At 52.2% G+C, this 19,217-nt stretch overlaps 1 protein-coding gene across 2 annotated transcripts in view; it reads left to right on the top strand.

Annotated features, from left to right (window-relative positions):
• The window catches only part of PHKA2 (phosphorylase kinase regulatory subunit alpha 2), a 76,079-nt gene extending 57,406 nt beyond the window's left edge, over positions 1 to 18,673 (top strand). Inside the window, exons 20-33 of one of the 2 annotated variants that reach the window (XM_080794724.1) lie at positions 3,634 to 3,722; positions 4,706 to 4,839; positions 5,252 to 5,408; positions 6,185 to 6,264; positions 6,693 to 6,771; positions 6,878 to 7,007; positions 7,546 to 7,647; positions 9,822 to 9,940; positions 10,921 to 10,950; positions 12,535 to 12,588; positions 14,409 to 14,579; positions 16,645 to 16,698; positions 17,258 to 17,458; positions 18,019 to 18,673. In XM_080794724.1, the coding sequence (XP_080650850.1) occupies positions 3,634 to 3,722; positions 4,706 to 4,839; positions 5,252 to 5,408; positions 6,185 to 6,264; positions 6,693 to 6,771; positions 6,878 to 7,007; positions 7,546 to 7,647; positions 9,822 to 9,940; positions 10,921 to 10,950; positions 12,535 to 12,588; positions 14,409 to 14,579; positions 16,645 to 16,698; positions 17,258 to 17,458; positions 18,019 to 18,189 (1,571 nt within the window). In that variant the 3' untranslated portion in view covers positions 18,190 to 18,673. Of the gene's footprint in view, positions 1 to 3,633; positions 3,723 to 4,705; positions 4,840 to 5,251; positions 5,409 to 6,184; positions 6,265 to 6,692; positions 6,772 to 6,877; positions 7,008 to 7,545; positions 7,648 to 9,821; positions 9,941 to 10,920; positions 10,951 to 12,534; positions 12,629 to 14,408; positions 14,580 to 16,644; positions 16,699 to 17,257; positions 17,459 to 18,018 lie in introns of both variants that reach the window. The other variant, XM_080794725.1, reaches the window with a different exon arrangement.
• The last annotated feature ends 544 nt before the right edge of the window (positions 18,674 to 19,217 follow it).

Here is a 19,217-nt window from a genome sequence, read left to right as displayed (position 1 = left end):
GCTCCCCGCTGAGCAGAGAGCCCGATGCGGGACTCGATCCCAGGACCCTGAGATCATGACCCGAGCTGAAGGCAGAGGCTTAACCCACTGAGCCACCCAGGCGCCCCTATCTCTGTTTTTCTAAAAACAATCTGTGTATCTTGCTGTCTTTGGATGCGTCGACCTTATTCCATGTCTGGTGGCCTTCTCTTATGTGGATGAGGATTCAGCTGTCCTCAGTCACCGCTACTCTACGTTGCGTCCCATAACCTAGTGATGTCGTTGTATTAAAGTGTCATTAAGTCCGTATTAGCTCTTTGTATTATCATGTACATGCAAGTATTATTCTCAGCTGAGCATTATAGTGTCCTGTGATTGTACTACAGTTTTTATTTTTTGGTTTTTCTGAAGTTAACACTAAAGTTAAAGTCAACTTTAAAAATCAGTAATACTATTAACTTTATTGAAAGTTGCTCTATCTTTTCATTTTGGTTTGCCCCCTTTCTCTACTTCCCAGTGGCCCATGATGCAAATGTCCACAGGGTTAGTCATATCCATGAGTCTGTCAGCTGTATACTTAGCGTCCACGAGTTTCCTTCTGTCTAGTTGATGGTCCTCTAGGCCTGTTGCACACCTGACATTCTGGGACTTCTCTTTAATCTTTGCAATAGTGGAACACATTCTAGAACTGTTTCAAAGGTTAAAAAAAAAAAAAAAAACTGGTACAGTAGCAGAAGGGCAGGCACAGTGCTGCCAAGACCTCAACCTGCTTGTTTCTGAAGTTCACGGCCCCTTTTGCCTGTTTTCCTCCATGTCCGGGTTGTCAACTTTATCCTGGGATCTTCCCTCACCAGCATCCTGGAGAGTTTCTGGAGACTTCTTGTCTCCTGGGTTGGCTCTCCTGTTTTCTGTGTCTCTGTTTTCCTGTTTCTTAGCTTACTCTCTTTTTCTGGTCAAGACATCCAGCACTTTCCTGAGAAACAGTACATGGTGAGAAGAATTGTCGAGACCTTTTGAGTCTGAAAACATCTACAAATATTCTATATATCCATTTGAGAGTTTGGGTAGAGAATTCTAGATTGAAAATGAATTTTTCATCAGGATTTTGAAAGCAGTGCTTTACTGTCCTTTTGCTACCAGTGTTGCTGTTGAGAAATCTAAACCCATTCTGATGTTTGTTCCTTCAGTATAAACTGTTTCTCTCCTTGAAATTTTTTTGGATCTTCTCTGCTCCCAGGTTGTGAAATTTCAGTGATGTGCCTGGACCACGGTCTGTTTTCATCCACTCCATTTCATGGAGGCTCAGTGCACCCATTCAATCTGGGAATTTGTTTTTCAGTCCTGTAAAGTTTTTCTGAAAATTTTTTTTAAAAGATTATACTTATTTATTTGACAGAGAGAGAGATCCCAAGTAGGCAGAGAGGCAGGCAGAGAGAGGGGGGAAGCAGGCTCCCTGCTGAGCAGAGAGCCCGACGAGGGGCTCGATCCCAGGACCCTGAGATCATGACCTGAGCTGAAGGCAGAGGCTTTACCCACTGAGCCACCCAGACGCCCCTGAAAAATTTCTTGACTACATGTACTCTGTTCTCTCTTGCTAGTATGCATGGATTCCAATGTTGACCTCCTGGAGAAGACTTTATTGTTTCTCTTCGGTCTTCCATTTCTCTGTCTTTTGCTCTGTTCTGAGGGCCATTGCTTCAGCTTTTAGTTCCATCCCCTCAGTTGAGTTTCTGTACTTTGGCTATTATGTTTTCAATCTTTGTTCTCTGAGTTGCATCCCTTCTTGTTCCATGCACGCAATTCAATTAACTATAAGAATATTAACAGCAGGGGTTTGGCGTTTGGTTTTTACGTTTTTCTTCTCCCTAAATGGCTTCCAGGTCCCCCAAGTCAACTTTTCCTGTTTTGGTTTCGGTCTTCCACGTTAGTCTTTCCTGGAATGCGGGGTGTTCTGTGCTTATCCTCTCGCACCTGTCAGTGTCTCAGGGCGGAGGAGCGGCACCTGGGGCATTAACGGGTGTAGGCCGTGTGGACTTCCCAGAGATACTCTCCAGTCTCTTCTGCCATCTCCTTTCTGACAGGTCAGGCTCTGGTCGCTTGGAGCTGTATAGTCTCTTATCCCACCACAGTCCTTCAGACCTGCCACACGACCCACCTTCGCTTTTACCGCTTCAAAGAGCCTTCTAGTCTTCTGCGCAGGGGAGCAAGGCAGTGGCCGAGTTGTGTGGGTTAGAGGAAGGTGTCTGGGGAGCTCACTGCTTCTTTCACAGCTTCTGTCCAGTCTTCCTTATTTCTGGATACCCCTTCCAGACCCCCCAATTCCAGAGGTGTATAGTGCAGCAAGCTCCCGGGACTTCTAAGGATTCTCGGCTCTAAATCCGGCCGGCTGTTGGTTGTTCCCACTGCAGACTTGGGGTTTGGTTGCCTTGTGTCTCCTAAGTCCGTTATCTTTCATTCATCAGCTTTCCCCCGCTTCCAAAATGTCATTACTACTGTCTTCTCTCCCGCTTTTCCCTATTCTTGAGGATTTGTCTTAAAAAAAAAAAAAAATTAGGGGCTGCTGGGTGGCTCAGTCGATTGAGTGTCTGCCTTGGGTCATGATCCTGGGGTCCTGGGATCGAGCTTGTGGCAGGCTCCCTGCTCAGCGGGGAGCCTGCTCCTCCCTCCCGCTCATGCTCTATCTCGCTACCTCTCTCTCTCAAATAAATAAATGAATAACATCTTTAAAAGATGTTTAAAATTTTTTTTTGCAATTTTTTAAAAAAGATTTTATTTATTTATTTGACAGAGAGAGAGATATTACAAGTAGGCAGAGAGGCAGGCAGAGAGAGAGAGAGGGGGAAGCAGGCTCCTTGCTGAGAGAGAGCCCGATGCGGGGCTCGATCCCAGGACCCTGGGATCATGACCTGAACCGAAGGCAGAGGCTTTAACCCACTGAGCCATCTGGGCGCCCCAGATGTTTAAAATTTTTTAAAAATTATTTTCTGCCGTGTTAGTGGGGGGTTGAGAGAAAGTAAAATTAGAATGTGTGTGTCCTTAACTAGTATAACCTGGAGGTCTATAAATGCCTTTTAAATATGCCCCATCTCTCTCTTGAAAGCCCCCTATTTTCCCAAGATGTTATGATCTAGCCTGGAAGACACAGATGGCTTGATGATTAAGTACTGATAATGACAGCATCCGAAGGTGGTGAAACACCAGAAGCTCCAACACGGGGCCCTGGCAGAGTGAAATGCACGCCAGACTCCTGGGAGCTGGACGCCTTCCTTACAAGAAGGCCAGTGACCTTGCTCACATGCTCTTCCTTCCCTGGTTCCCAGTCTCCTCATCTGAAAGACAAAGGTCGGCCTCAGTCATTTCCAAGGCTCCTTTCAGCCCTTAGATGCTATGTCATTTCCCCGGAATTTCAGGAGAGAAAAGCAAAATTCAGCCCCTTAAATTAAACAAGATCCATATCCTGCTCAGTTCTTGTTCCCAGATTTAACACCTGATGTGGCTATATGGTAAATTCTTGCTGAAATTAATTAAACTAAGTAAGTACTCGTTCCTTCAATTGGTTTGTATTGGATGAGGAGTAGCCCCCGTGCCTCTCAAAAGAAGTATCTTATCCTTCCTCCTCCTCAGAAGGGCTTTCTTTACGCTTTTGTTTTCTAGTTGTTCCCATGACTTTGCCAACTAAAGTTCTGAGTGCCCACCGGAAATCACTAAATCTTGTTGATTCTCCTCAGCCACTCCTAAAAAAGGTAAAGTATTTAGAATCACTTTTTTTTTTTTTTTTAAGTGTAACGTTTTTCAATGCTGGTGTAGTCCTAAGAACTCTTTTACAAGGTTGAACTTGAAAGATCATATTTTTTGATATCTAGGACTTTGAGGATTGGAAGTTCTGGGTTTCAATGGGAACCCCCTCACTTAGTTGTTGGCAATCTGCTTTGGGTTTGTATCCACAATGCATTTGATGCAAACCTTTATATTTTGCATGGGGGAAGAGGCCTTTCTGCCCAGTCATTAGAGTCTGTCACACTGGAGGAAATAAGCTAGCTCACTACCTAGCCCTGTCCTATCCGTGCCAGCGAGCCAAGGCCAGGCCCCAATTTGCAGAGCAGGGAACAAAACTAGAAAGAGATCCCCAAGGAGAAAAAAATCTCAGGGTGTTCTCCACCAGTTCCCATAATTTCTTTTCTCTAGAAGTCTCCCTTAATTTTATCCCACATGAATAGAAAAATTCATTGTCTACTGGAGAATCTTTCAACCTAACCTCAGTTCTAGGTCATTTAAAGCTTACATGCTTTTTGTGTTTGTTTGCTTTTAAAAAGATATTTTATTGTAGCACCAACTATATAAAGGCAGACCTGGCAGAATCAGGAGACCGGCGTTGGGGACCGCCTTTGTGCTCTCCCAGCGGCCTCCTCCCCTCCACTCTGGTGGGAACGGCTAGCCTGAGTTCTAATACCAGGGGTTGGTTTTCACCTGTTTTTTCAACTTTGCATAAATGAAACTTACACATATTTTAACCCATTTGGCCTGATCTCTTGCAAACGTCGAGTAACACAGTGATTCTCTGATCAGAAACAGTAAAACCTATAAATGAGAAGCTACAGGAGAGTCCCCGAGAGCCTGGAGCCCAGCAGTGACAGAGTTCCAAGCCACCGCTGGTGTTACTTCCCGGTCTTCCGTGAGTTCACATGCTCAGCCCCTCTCCCCTGCTTTTTGTCTTGTGTGTGGCCAGGCGCCTGAAGAGGACTTCCAGTGGCCCAGAGATGACCAGGGTGACGTGGACTGCGAGAAGCTCGTGGAGCAGCTGAAAGATTGTGCGAACCTCCAGGAACAAGCGGACATTCTGTACATTCTGTATGTAATAAAGTAAGTTTACAGTCTTCGTCAGCCCCAGCTCGCTCCGTCCTCCTTGACTCTTTGTTCTAGTTTTCTTGGCCTTCCAGCACACCAGGTCACGATTCACCCGGATTATCCAGGATCACCACGAACAGACTTCTATCCCCTTCTCTGCCTACTAGCACTGGCCTCCTGGGATGAGAAGGCTGAGCGAGGCCAGGATCTCACTGCTTCCTGATGTTAGGCTTCTGTTTCAAATAGAAGGGATGCTTTGGTAAGATGGAACCCTCTTGATGAGACTCAGAGGCACCAGCAGGGCCCCCAGAGCTTGGCGGAATGTGTGGTGATTCATTTCCTTCCCTGCCAAGTGAGCTCTGCTGCAAGAGAATCCGGCCTGGAAGCACTGCAGGCCATACTTCCGGGGTTTTCTCTCTCTCGACAGGGGCCCCAGCTGGGACACAAATCTTTCTGGACAACACGGGGTCACGGTTCACAACCTCCTCAGCGAGCTCTACAGGAAAGCTGGCTTGAACCAGGAGTGGGGTTTGATCCGCTATATCTCTGGCCTGCTCAGGAAGAAAGTGGAGGTCCTGGCAGAGGTCAGAGCAAGCGCACTCGGGCCTTCTGTGCGTCCTTTCCAGCCCCGTGCCCTCTTTCTGTTGTAAAGCTGGAGCGAGCACCTCCTGTTTGTAGAGAAAAGCAGTTATCAAAAACACGGATTGAACAGGCCCTCCTCTCCTGGCCTCCCACGGCTCTTGGAGGGCAAACAAAGGAAAGGAAGTTCAAGTTGATTAGTTTGGTTCCTTTTTAGCTGCAGAAGAAGGTTTACCAAGAAATAAAATGAAAATGCTCTGGCAACCCTTTCACGCAGCGTTCTTAGTTCTGCCCATCTGCAGTGCAGTCGTGATTAATGTTTTAACCCCGAGGTCCTGCAAAACCCAGAACTGCTTTCTAAGACATTAGAGTGCAGTGTTACGGTTAAGGCGACAGGTGTTTGTTGTACGTGAATAACGGGGAGACTGACAACTGAAGACTTGAACCCTTAACATTGCCATCTTTGAACTCTCGGCAGCTCATCCCCCTTGTGGAATAGCGAGTATGCCGTGTGTTTGCTCTGCTGGGTGGGCGCCAAGTACCCTAGCAGGCCCTGCAGGGCCAGGCCCAGGCCACAGAGCTCACAGGGCCCCAGCCCTGCCGGGTTGCTCAGTCTGGGGTCTATACATGAATTTTCAAATAAATGGCAACGTGGGTCATAAAGTTTGTCAAGGTAAATTTATGGTCTTATTGGTAGTGACACTTCCCTGTTGGCTTTGCTAACTTCCCCCCTCTCCTCCCACTGTCACCGTGGCCCTCACCCTTTTCCCTTGGTGATTAGGCCTGCACGGACCTGCTGTCACACCAGAAGCAGCTCACGGTGGGCCTGCCGCCAGAGCCACGGGAGAAGACTATCTCTGCGTAAGCCTTCGGCCTGGTGACCTGACGTTGGTGGGGCACCGTGGGACTGTGTTGAGAGCATCTGTGCCATCCACCACTCAGGAAGAGGGTCTTTTTTTGTTTGTTTTAAAGATTTGCTTAGTTGAGAGAGAGCGAGAGCACAAGCCGGGGGTGCGGGGAGCAGAAGGAGAGGGACAAGCAGACTCTGCGCTGAGCAGGGAGCCCTACACGAGGCTCAGTCCCACCACCCCGAGACCATGACTTGAGCCGAAATCAAGAGTTGGATACTCACCCGACTGAGCCACCCAGGCGCCGCAGGGAGAGGGTCTTCTTAAAAACCCTGTCACTTGGGAGCCTCCCGCGGGAAAATAAGGCTCTTCTGTGGAGGGCAGGGCGGCCCCCCTCCTAGGCATCTCTCACGGTGCTTGTGTCTTGATGCTTCTTCCTAGTCCCCTGCCCCCCGAGGAGCTCACAAAACTCATCTACGAAGCCAGTGGGCAGGACATCAGCATCGCCGTCCTCACACAGGTCCGGGGGCTGGGGAGGGGCGGGGCGGCCGTCTTCCTCCAGGCTCAGGGGCGTCTCCCCCGGCGACCAGGCTCTGCAACGCCGCCCGTGCGTGTGTCTGCCTCAGGAGATTGTGGTCTACCTGGCCATGTACGTCAGGGCGCAGCCCAGCCTCTTCGTGGAGATGCTCAGACTCCGGATCGGACTGATCATTCAGGTGATGGCCACGGAGCTGGCACGGAGCCTGAACTGCTCAGGTACGATGTGCACAACTGGACTCTGGGAGTGGGGGTTCCCGCCCCTCTCGCCCTGCCCCACGGGGAGCCTGCCCAAGGGTTCTGGAAGCAGGGCTCTGGGCCTTTGCTTGTGCTCATGCTTTCCCAGGTTCTGTCATGTAGACGCGGACTTTCACGCGTCAGGGAGAGTGAGGCACGAGGGTCTTGGACCCTGCGTCTGTAGCTAAGTTCCTACTGTATGTCCTTGTGGCGAGAGGCCATCCCCCTCTTCCTAGCACCTCCCCTGGGAGGCACCCTGCCGATTTAGAGATGTAAGTGAACAGTGAGACGTGCTCCAACACTGGGAATCATCACAGTGTGAAAAATTACGTGTCCGAGTATTGAAACCGAAGGTTAGAATCACCGAGGTGCAGCCCCGTTCAGCCCTGAACTGGTAGTGAGGGCATCCCGAGCAGGGAGACCCGCCACAGTGGCCTTTGTCACCGCCTCCCCGAGGCCCACCTGCCTCTACGTGCCACCAGCCCTGTGTCAGAGACACTTAAAAGGTGTGTATTTGTAGGAGAAGAAGCTTCTGAAAGTTTGATGAACCTCAGCCCTTTCGACATGAAAAGCCTCCTGCACCACATTCTCAGTGGAAAAGAGTTTGGCGTCGAGAGAAGCAGTAAGTAAATGCTCAGTTCACCATTTTGGGGGACCAGAGGGGGCCGGGCTGGCAGGGCCCAGGGGCTCCTGAAACTGTGGTCGCAGACAGAACCTACGAGGGTCAGATTCCTACTTTACGGGGAGGTACAGTCCTAGGTTCCAGATTTCAGCTTGTCGGCCTCTGTGACCCCTCACCAGCCTGCTGCTAGTGCTGTTGTTGCGGGTGGGTGTGGCTTGTGCCCCGGCCTGCCCCCTCCCTCCCTCCGCTGTCACTTGTGCACACGTGTGAGGAGGGGGTGAGGTGACCCTGCCCTTGGTTTGGCTCCAAGCACTCTCAAGCAGACCCCCACTGCCGTTTAGGCGAGCAGAGCCTGCCACTTCTAGCACCTTCTTGCTGAGGCTGCTTCTCTCCATTTTGCTCACTCTGTTCTGATCTGTACCAGAACCTTGTTTGCTGTTCTAGGAAGTATAATCGCCCGAGTCCTGGTGGAATTCTGTTCTCAAATGCTCCCTAATTATAATTGAAGCAATTATCATTTCTCCCCTCATAATAAAGCGAAATGATTTGCAGACACATTGGCAAATTTATTTCATCAAGCCAAAGAAATGCCGTGTGGGCTGTCATTCTTTTTATTTAATAAGAAGGACATCGGGTACTTCGTATTTTTTCCCCAGAGTGCACACCAGCCAGCAAACAAAGACAGCATCATGCAATCAGTTGTGTTTTGGTCGCTTTTCTCCTTTCCTGAAGGAGGAGTGCTTGAGATCCTTTTCCAAAAGTAATTTTCAGTTCTATTCAAATGCACAGTCCTTGAAATGTAAATATGCAAGATAAATATTTTATGTGTTCCTGCTCATGAAAATAATATATGGGGTTTGACACAGATAATTACGAAAACTTTGGTATTAGATCTAAAGCTATAGATGCTTACAAAATTGAGAACAGAGTAATGTCACTTGAAAGCTATAAATATGTCTAATTGCAAGTAAGGCTAATTGCCGTCTTCTTACACATAACATCATTTGTTAATTGTCCTCTGTCATTGTTCAATTTTTGTAAGTTAGGAAACTCAGTCTCAGAATTTTGGTTAAAGCCTGAGATGTTGGAGATTATTTCCAGCTCTGGCCACCCTATACAGGCCCCGCTGTAGCTTCTGGCTTCTGTTCTCTACCTTCCTGGTGTCCTTCCTCCCTGCTGTCCTTTAAATGTCGGTATCTGCTGGCTCCTTAGTCATCTCCGCTGTCCTAGACGGCACCCTTCACTCTGCGGCTTCAGTGGGGGCCGGGTGGGAAGGCTGGGCACTCAGGGGAAGCCACTCTGAAGGACGTGACCGTTGAGCTGGGTTTGCAGAGGAGCGGGTGGGCTGGGAGGGGGCAGCGTGTGCCAATGTGCAGCACCGTGTAGCTGGCCAGGAGTGCGGAGCTGGGGGGTGGGGGGCAGGTGGGACCAGCCCCGTGTAGCTGCCCAGGAGTGCAGGGCTCGGGGCACTGGGGCGGGAGTGGCAGGTGGGACTCGGCAGGAGGGCTTCCTCCCGAAGGCAGAGGTAGGCCTGGAAGGACTCCAAGTGTGTAGTGACATGATCACACCTGCCTTCAGAATGATTGCTACGGCCCAAGCACAGAGAAGTGGTGCGCGGGGAGTGGCGGGGCGCACACAGCCCCGAGTCCGGAGGCTGCCACAGCAGGTTGAAAGTGAGGTGATTGACGGGAGCCACCCCGCCCCTCATGTGCCGGCAGGAGCGTGCCAGGCCTGGGGCAGCCAGGTCTCCTCCGCCTGCAGCCCTCCGTTGGCTTCTTCTCCGAGGACTTCCTCTCCAGCCCCAAGGTCCCATAGTGGGGTGGTCTTACTTTTCTACAAGGAAGGTGTGCTTTTGGAGAAGAAATAAAAAAAAAACAAAACTAATTCATTAAAGGGTTTTATGGCCACTCTGTTGTTTTTTTGCGTCCTGCTTAATTAAGTGATGTTCACCTTTTCAGCCCTTGACTCCGACACCCTTGGGGCTGGGGCTGTATAGCAGGTGCCGGGCCAGGGGCTGGAAAGAGAGCACTGGCTGGGGTGGAGGAGGCTGTCTTCTGGAGTTTCTCATCAAGTGGGAGAGCTAGAGGTGGATAAAAATATGCACAGGGCATGTATTCCTCCCTCAGGGTGGACGCTAGTAGTTTCTAAGAGCCATGTGTATGTTTCCCCTCCAGTGCGACCTATCCATTCCTCCACATCCAGCCCCGCCATCTCCATCCATGAAGTGGGACACACTGGGGTCACCAAAACTGAGAGGAGTGGCATTAACAGGCTGAGAAGCGAGATGAAACAGGTAAGACAGGACCCTTGGTGGCAGTGCTGGGAAAGAAGTGGTTTTCATACCTGGGCTCACCTCAGAAAGTGCTAGAAACCCAGGGCCTGCACGGTGCTCTTTGTAGAGGATGTGCGATCCCTGCTGTCCTGAAATCTGAACACACTCTACCCAGATATCTAAGAATTCTGTGAACATTCCAGAAAACACCCTTACCCGTGTTGGTCACATTCCAGAAAACACCCTTACCCGTGTTGGTCTCTGTTGCCGAGAACCACATTTTCTCAGTGGAGGGCCACAGCTATTACAAAAGTAGAGTCGTGCAAAATGTAACTGAATCATCTCGCTGTGAAACGTGTCCTTCAGATGACATAGCACGAAGAAGGTAGAAATAGAACGGGATGCTCATGATACCTGGGTTGGCCACCATCCACTGGTGTCTCTCTTCTCGGTTCACTTTTTACCTCACCAGAAATTCCTTCTTTTTTTTTTTTTTTTAAGATTTTATTTATTTATTTGACAGACAGAGATCACAAGCAGGTAGAGAGGCAGGCAGAGAGAGAGGAGGAATCAGGCTCCCTGCTGAGCAGAGAACCAGATGCGAGGCTCGATCCCAGGACCCTGGGATCATGACCTGATCCAAAGGCAGAGGCTCACCCCACTGAGCCACCCAGGTGCCCCCAGAAATTCCTTCTGAAGTGACCCCCTAGGACCTCAAGGCCATAGCTCTTCAGTCCTCGTTGCCAGGGACGGGGCTAGAACTTACATGGTCTGTAAGAGGAAGCAGAGTTTCCTTCTGACCAGGCCCGAGTGAGGAGTGTACTCAGATTCTCTTCGCCGTGTCAGATGATGACTCAGTAGATTGAGTCCCTGAGGTGCTCGTGGGTCATACCCAGCAGCTGGGCCAGCACACTCCTGGATTTCCAAGAGGTTGATAGGAATAGGGCATCCTTGATTTGAAACTGGCTTTTGTTTATGTCCTGACGTATTTTTACTTTCAGATGACTAGGCGATTTAGTGCTGATGACCAGGTGAAACATTGTCTTGTCCCGTCTTTCACACGTGTGCTTTGTCTTCTTTCTGGCTTGAATGTGGAAAGCAAGGCCGCGAAAATGGAGAGTGATTTTGCTCATCAAATCCGCTTGGGTGGAGGTGACTTCTCGGGCTGTGGCGGGCAGGCAGAGCAGGCGAGGTGGCCTTACCATAAATCCATGTATCAAGCTCTGGGGTTTAATAAGAGCCTTCGTGAGATGTGGTTCTGGGCTCTGCCTTGCCAGGAGTTTCGATGCAAAAGAAGGGAAGTAAAGAAAAGTAGAGAAAAGTAAAACATGGTCATTGATTATATGACTAGAAAGAATACCGCTATCCCTGTCCCCACACTGCCTGGGGGAATTTAACCCTGGAAGGAAAACAGTGTGCGGATACCGTTCTTTCCAGGCACCTTTGGGACCCATTTCCTCCGCTTCCCTCCAGAAAGTCGGAAGCACATTCCCCATGATTCAGTGCCCTGGGACTGAGCGAGCGAGCGTCGAGGACTTGGAGAGTGACATGCACATTCTCCATGTTGTCTCTGCTGCTACCTTAGGTTCTTTCCAAGTCAGGAACCAACTTTGCAAACATCTTCCTTTGCTAGCCACTCGGTGGCACCAGACCCCGACTGTGGCTCCCTGTGGGTGAATATGGCTGGCTCCCGCCTCCATTTAGTACTGTCCTTGTATCTTCTGGGACAGAATGATCAACGTTGCTAGGTTTAGATTCCGCCAGTACACGTTTTCTATTTGGCCCCTTACATCAAGGAAATACATTATTCTCTCTCCAAAATTTTATAGATGCCTTAACATTTTACATTTTGACTCACTTTTGCGAGAACCCCACGGGTGCATGGTTTGTGCCCAGACACCATCCCCATGCAAGTTAAGGATATGTTATAGATTTTTAGATGAGGAAATATTTGTTTGGGCAAAGGTCATCAGCCTGCTCTTACCTGTTCATTTAATAAATATCTATTTAAATGTCAGTAGGGCCAGATGCTAAGTGCTGGTTATGGGCAGGTATTTTATTGATTTCTATAGATTTTCACAACTTTTTTTTTTTTTAAGATTTTTTTATTTGACAGAGGTCACAAGCAGGCAGAGAGGCAGGCAGAAAGAGAGCGGGGGAAGCAGGCTCACCGCTGAGCACAGAGCCCGATGCGGGGCTCGATCCCAGAACCCTGGGGTCATGACCTGAGCCGAAGGCAGAGGCTTTAACCCACTGAGCCACCCAGGCGCCCTGATTTTCACAACTCTTAAAGATTAATGCTTTGTCGCTGGGACTTTGGAAAATAAATTGTGTCCTAACTTGATAAGGCATCTCCTGCTAGGACTAGAATGGGTAACATTTCATCCTCCCGAGAAAGATAATTTCCAAAGTCCCCCGTGGCATGGAGCCCTGAGCTCTGCGCTGGCTGGCATCTCGGGCTCTTGGCCTGGATGGTGAGTGGAAACTTCTGCCTGCCTGCCCGCCTCTGCGCCTTCTTTCCGCGGGGGTTCTTGATGCTGTTCTGTGTTCCTCCTGTCTGCGTGCGTCCTTCGGTGTCACTGCACATGACTGAGCAGACTCTCTTTGTTTTATAGCTGTTTTCTGTGAGCCAGGCCATGTCCAGCAGTGCGCATTCCTCCAAGTCCGCGGTAAACCACGCATCCCGACCGTGCTCCTCACCGCCTCTGCGTTCGTGGTGTCTGAATGCTTTTGTTGTCCTTCTCGTACACCCACCTCATCCCTAACTCCCACAGCTTTGAACAGGTTTAAGAGTTTTCATTTGAATGTCATTACGAAGAGGGTCTAGAAGGAAAGCCGAGACATTCTTGATTTGAGCTTTGTCCAGGAGCTTCTGGAACCTTCGGGGTACTGGTTCTATGCCTTTCTTCTGAGCTGTGGTGGTGAGCCAGGGCCTGCGCGTGTTGATGAGCACCTTGTACTCACGACACCCTGGCTTGGCCTGAGGAGTAGGAAATATTCTAATTGCAGAAGCGAGTCTTAATCTTCCTCTTGAAACTAGAAGGAGAAAACCAGCTGAGTCATTGATGAGTGCTGCTGTAATTACTTTTATTTGTATCTAATTGTTGCCGTATTTAAATGGCAGTAATGAGCCCCATGGAATAACCCAGCCTAACAGCCTTTTCAAAATAAGATCCGATGAAATCAAAATGAGTACATAGGGAACACTGCCTCCCGGCCTGCTAGCGTGCTCGCCATTTGGATTTCATTTTTAAACCTTTAAGTTCGAGGTTGTGCATTGAGAAATGAAGGTACCAGCTAGGTCGGGGCAAGATGACACAGGAGGATGACAGTTACCCTCTGCTGCCCTGTAGATGGGCAAGTAAGAACCCATCCTCTGGCAGAAAGCAGGCTGTGAGCCTTGCCATACTCCCGCCCCGCCCCCCCCACCCCCAGAAGCCAGCACGGCTTTCAGGCCCGAGCTCCAGGCCCCCACTGGGCGCCTCTGGGCGCTGCATCTGCAGTCGTGGGCGGGCCTGCTGGCTTCTGAGGCCAGAAGCGGAAGTGCTGGCCCTGCCCCAGCGCTTGGCTCCCGAAGGCCAGAATAAGGCCAGCCTCCGGCCAGGAGGAGGGAATGGGATGACATGCTCCCTCTGCTTCAGCAAAGCCTGTGTTCCAGCTCAGCGGCTGCCATGCTCGCCGGTTAGGGTGGAGCCCCGGGCCAAGAACAGGCAAACAAAGGGATTCAAAGGGATGGGGTGGGGGGGGTGGGGGAGAATATACTGTCATCTCAGGGGCCTCGCTACTAAATAAGGATTCCCAGCCTTTACTCTTTCTCTTTGCCTCCAAAGCCACCCGCTCCCCCTCCCCCCATATGCTGTGTTGCCTTGTCTGCGGCACCTGCAGGACAGGGAGATGACCACTGCCTCTGTGGGGCACCCTGCAAGTAAAGTGGCCACTTTGGCCTTTACTGGCCTGGGCTCGCTCTCGCCTCCCTCGTGCGGTGATGCCAGAGGGCCTTGGCAGGGACAGCCGAGTCCCGTGTGCCCTTACCTCAAGGCAGGTGCGCTTTCAGGGTTTTCTGTGTCTTCCTGCAGTGAGTGCTCACGGCTCCCCGCAGCAGGTATGACTGTGACCCATTGGACAGGGGAGGCCGAGGCCTGGAGCGACTGGGTGGATGTGGCAGCGTTGACTTGGGAGTCACAGTCTGACCCCAGGGGCTGCACTCTGGCCTGCTTGGCCTCCCCGTGGTCAGGTCAGGGTCCTTTGGTGTTGTACCACCTCTTAGGGGCTGGGAGGAGTACACGAAAGGAGATCAGCAGCCAGCCTGTACAGGAAAGAGTGAATCCAGCTGTAGGAAATGGCCAGAGTCCAGTCAAGGAACTGTGTTCCTTCTGGGCCTATGGTCTCTGTTCTGAAGAATCAGCAGAGTCCTCCCTCCAGAGGGCCAGTAGTCCCGTGGGGTTCCGGCTCTGCGGATTCTGAAGGCCACGCTCCCTGTGTCTTGCAGAGGTCCAGCACCCCATCCTCACCCACTGGCACGTCATCATCAGACTCGGGCGGACACCACATTGGCTGGGGGGAGCGCCAGGGCCAGTGGCTCCGCAGGAGAAGGCTGGACGGAGCCATCAACAGGGTCCCTGTGGGATTCTACCAGAAGGTGTGGAAGATCCTTCAGAAGGTAAGCTTGGCCACTGGACTGCGTTCCACCAGCCTTGTCGCTGGGGACACACCCTCCCAGGGGAATGAGGCACCCCCCCCTACTTCCTTTGTGAAGTACGGTGGCCCCTGCAGAGTGAGCGGACCTGGCCCCTGAGCTTGGGGAGCCCCCCAGCCTAGAGCAGGGTTCCTTCCCCTCTGACATTTGGCCCTGCTGACACTCAGGGCCGGGTAATTCTTTTTTTGTGGGAGCTCTTCTGTGCATCGTGGGACATTAGGCAACATCCCTGGCCTCCATGCACTGGATGCCCCCCCACACTCACCCCCCAGTTGTGACAACCAAAACTATCTCTGGACATTGCCAAGTGTCCCCTGGGCAGCAGATTGTCCCACCTGAGACTGGCCAGCTGAAACCACAGCATGTCAGATCAGGGGGCAGCGCAAGCTCTGTGGGACCACCTTTGACCTATTTCAGGAACATAGAAAAGTCAAGATAGACAAAAATGGGATAAGGCGGGGAAGGCTTTATGATGACAACATAGGTGACCTGCAGTGGCGCCCCCAGGCCTTAGCCTCCCACGTGTGCCTGGTGGTGGCATCTGTACCATTCAGCAATGTGATACACACATCTCCTGGGGCTGCAGGGCCCCATGTCAGGCCCCGGGTATCCTGAACCACACACCCACCTCCCCGGGGCTGCCTCTGTTCCTAGAGGATGGGGACCCCAGCCCCACTCCATTGCACCAGCTGCCCCCATGCCTATGGCCAGCTGACAGGGCTGCAGTTCTCGGACTGCCTGAAGCCATGAAAATATCAGTGGAGGTCATCAGAAGCCACAGCCTGCCCTGCACACACCAGAACACAGCGGAGGCTGCACGCGTGCATGACCAAGGAGGGGGCAGTGGTGGGAGCCACGCCCCTTTGCTCTGCACACCACCCCCGCCCAGGGCACTTGTGTGTCCCCCAGGGTCCTGCCCCAGCTCGTCTTTCCTTGCACCTAGGCACGTTAAAAGTTAAAAGTTAAAAGCTCAGTTAAAAGCTTCGGTGCAAATTAAGAACCACGGGGAGGACTGGTGTTTTGTTGTTTGTTTTTTTCTTTTTTTAAACTATTTTTGTTAGCTCATTACACCATAGGCGAGGAGAGGAAAGTCATCCCAAATGAGCACATACTACAACCCCCTTCCCAAAGGCACAGCACGTTTCAGCTGCTCGGTTGCTGGGGCAGTGGCCCCTGGGCCACTAGGGAGCTTTAGCGTCTCCGCTTCGTGGGGACGGAGGCCTTCACGGCGCTGAGCTGACAGGGAGGTCAGAGTGGGCCCTGTCCTCAGGCAGCTGGTCCGCGCACACAGAGCAGCAACCCCCTCAGAGCCCACAAGGGCCTCGGTTTCTCCTTCCTCCGCCTCTGCTCCGGAGGCGTGGGCATTTGCTGCCCCCCTGTCCTGGGCCTGCCAACCGCTGGGATTTAGAAGGCAGCCAATTCGAATTAGACTAGAACAGACTTGCTAGAAAAGCTCCCCACTCTTCCTGGGGCATCATACGCTTCCATCCAGACCTTTCCTGGTTCAATACCAAGACACTTTTATTATGAAAAAGCAGCATTTTGTGTTGAGCCGGCGCTGGATATTTATATACGAGGGTGTGCGTGTGCATGTCTGTGCATGTGCTCGAGTCTTTTGTGATTGGTGCTTATTATAGTAATCTCAAAAATAGACGCCTGCAAAGGCACAGAAGTATCCCTGCGCCAGCAGGAGCCATGAAAATCTCCCTTTATATGGCCCTGAAGGGGGCCTTGCCGCCGCCAGGGCCCGGTTGCCAAGTGCAATGCGGAGCTTTCAGAGGACCCAGCAGCTCCCTGGGGCGTTGTTCGCGTGCGAGCTGAAAGCCGCCTGCTGCTTCCCTAGAATCGCTCCATCGAAAACACAGCCTGTGGGCAGTGAGAACAAGCGCTCTAAAAATAACGCGAGCAGTCTGGCGTGTGCGGCCCGCGCGTAGGTTTCCAGGGCCGAGTGACTGGAGTGTGTGTGAACGCGCGTGCACACTTACCCGGCTCCGGAGTCTGACCGAACCGTGCTGTGTTCTGCCTCCAGTGCCACGGTCTGTCCATCGATGGATACGTGCTGCCGTCGTCAACGACGAGAGAGGTAGGATGGGGAAAGCCCGGTGCCCACCTGCGGCGGGTCTCCCCGCGGTGCGCAAGGGCGCGCTTCCCACACCACAGATCTGACTGTCAAGAGCTTTACCTTTGCCCTTGAAAGCACCATTAAGAGCCAAGCTGTGCGCCCCACACACTGCAGCCCCATGCAGCCTTCTCCAGCCCCTTCTGCCGAGAGCGGTCAGCCTCCCGCTTGCCTTTCCCCCGTTCATTCTTTCACAAACTGAGTTTTTAACCGCGCCCGAGACCTGGTGCTATATGCCACCAGGAGTGAGGAGGAAGAAAGGAATAAGCAGAGGGCCCTGTCCCCTGGATATCCCAGCCTAGTGGGGTAGGTAAATCGAGTGAGGACAAGGCCAACTCACCCCCACCGCGAAGTTGTCGGCCTCCCGCTCCAGAGGGTTCTGGCTGCTGGCATCAAGAATGTGGCCAGAAAGGAGGCAGCGTTTGGGCCGAGCCCTGGAGGCCGCGGGTGCTGCGGCCCATGCTGGGGGCAGGGCCGGCTGTCCTCAGCTCCCTCCTGACCCCTCCATTGGTCCCTCTGGCAGATGACCCCCCAGGAGATCAAGTTTGCCGTGCACGTGGAGTCGGTGCTGAACCGCGTGCCGCAGCCCGAGTACCGGCAGCTGCTGGTGGAGGCCATCATGGTGCTGACGCTGCTCTCGGACACCGACATGAACAGCATCGGGGGCATCATCCACGTGGACCAGATCGTGCGGATGGCCAACCAGCTGTTCCTGCAGGACCAGGTGGGTATGCCCAGGCCTGCCCTGTCACCGCCCCCCCAGCTGAGGTGGGGACAGAGGCAAGGTAGCAGCCGGGCTGCTATCTATCTCTGTCAAGGCTGAGGCTTCTGTGTCCAGTAGGAAAGAATATTCTCAAAGAAAATGTCATCACAGATGGTGGGAAAAAAACCGTCAACCGGTTGGTTAGAAAATGGCACAGTGCCCACTGGGGAAGTCTAAAGATCTTTGGAAATGGAGAGACTCATTTGGGCCTAGGTTTTGGCGCAGACATGACTTGCTATGGGTGGGGCCCTGGGTAAACCAACTGCTTACCCTGCACCCGGAGTTGAGGTGGGAGGAGCCGCCCTCTCGTTACGGAGTCAGAGATGCGCTGCAGACGAGGGCACGCGGGAGCACAGTGTAGTACCCAGAGGAGAGGCTGGATGTCCCTTTCCGGGCACTCGTGGCTCCTGCCCTTGGGCTTAGAGCCCTTCTCTGAAGCCCGCTGGCTTCTAGCACATACGGTCCTCCCAGGGCCAGAGAGGGAAGTCTGTTCATTCTTTGCCTTGGTCTTCCTGCTGCAGATGTCGATTGGAGCCGTGGACACCCTGGACAAAGACCAAGCCACAGGCATTTGCCACTTCTTTTATGACAGTGCTCCAAGTGGGGCCTATGGGACAATGACCTACCTAACGAAGGCAGTAGCTTCTCATTTGCAGGAACTGCTGCCCAATTCAGGCTGCCAGATGCAGTAGGGCCTTGGTGCCCTGAAACTGTCGCTTGCCCCCTAGCCTCGTTGGGAACCTTCTGTTCCCCAGGGTCCCCTGTGTTGATGCAGAAGCATGTCCCATCAGAAACCCTGGCCGGGAGGAGGCGGCAGCAATGGACCTGAAACCAGTGTCTGTCCGAGCAGGAGTCCTGTGCTCCCCCTGGGAGCGCCACAGGATCACCGTCTAGGTTCGCTTCGCTGTAACATTTGCTGCAACATCTGGTCTCGGAGTCTGAAGAGGAATTGGAAACTGGTCCCTTTTGAGTGCAGCGTGAACGGAGAAGCCAGCTTCAACTGGCTCTCGCTGAGAGTTCCTGCAATCAGTCGGCTGTGCTAGTGACACATCTAAAGATGGGAAGAGCCTTCCCGCAGCAGGAACGGACCTTGACGAGGGGAACGTCTTACCGGGAGATAGTCTGTCTGTGGACCAAACTGTTTACCAAATAGAACAACTCTGTCTTTCTGCGGAAGTTTGGTTTCCTTGCGCCTTGTTGCTTTCTAGGGCTCTTATTGTTTTGTTGGCAGAGCTACCTTTGTGTGACAGCATCCGCTCTTGCCGAGGTTGAGAAAACTGCTTGCAGTTAACTCTGGCTTGTGGTCTCAAGGCTTTTATCCTGGCTCCTTATGAATTAGAGATTTCTTCTGCCTTATATAGAAAAAAACCCCCACATCTTCTGGATGTAGCACACACACACACACACACACACACACACACACACAGGCAGGGGAGATGCCAACTCTCCTTATAGCTGGGCCAACTGTTGTTTGGGGACTGGAGCAGGAAGTTTCTCTGGAAGGCCTGGGCCCCCTACCCCCACATGCGGTGACCAAACCTGCGGGTGGGCGTTACCTCCTCCCGCACCTGGGGCGGGGTGGGGGGGCTCCATGAGGAGCGCTCGGTGCCAGATGCCCGGGAGCCGAGTGGCGCGCCGTTGCACAGACAAGGTTTCCGTCTTAGCACAGAGCCGGGTTGGCCACTTGAGCCCTTCCCCTGGAAGGCAGGCGTGCCTGGGG

This window comes from Martes martes, assembly GCF_963455335.1.
Source record: "Martes martes genome assembly, chromosome: X".
Classification (NCBI taxonomy): Eukaryota; Metazoa; Chordata; class Mammalia; order Carnivora; family Mustelidae; genus Martes; species Martes martes.
This window is presented reverse-complemented; position numbering and strand designations above follow the sequence as displayed.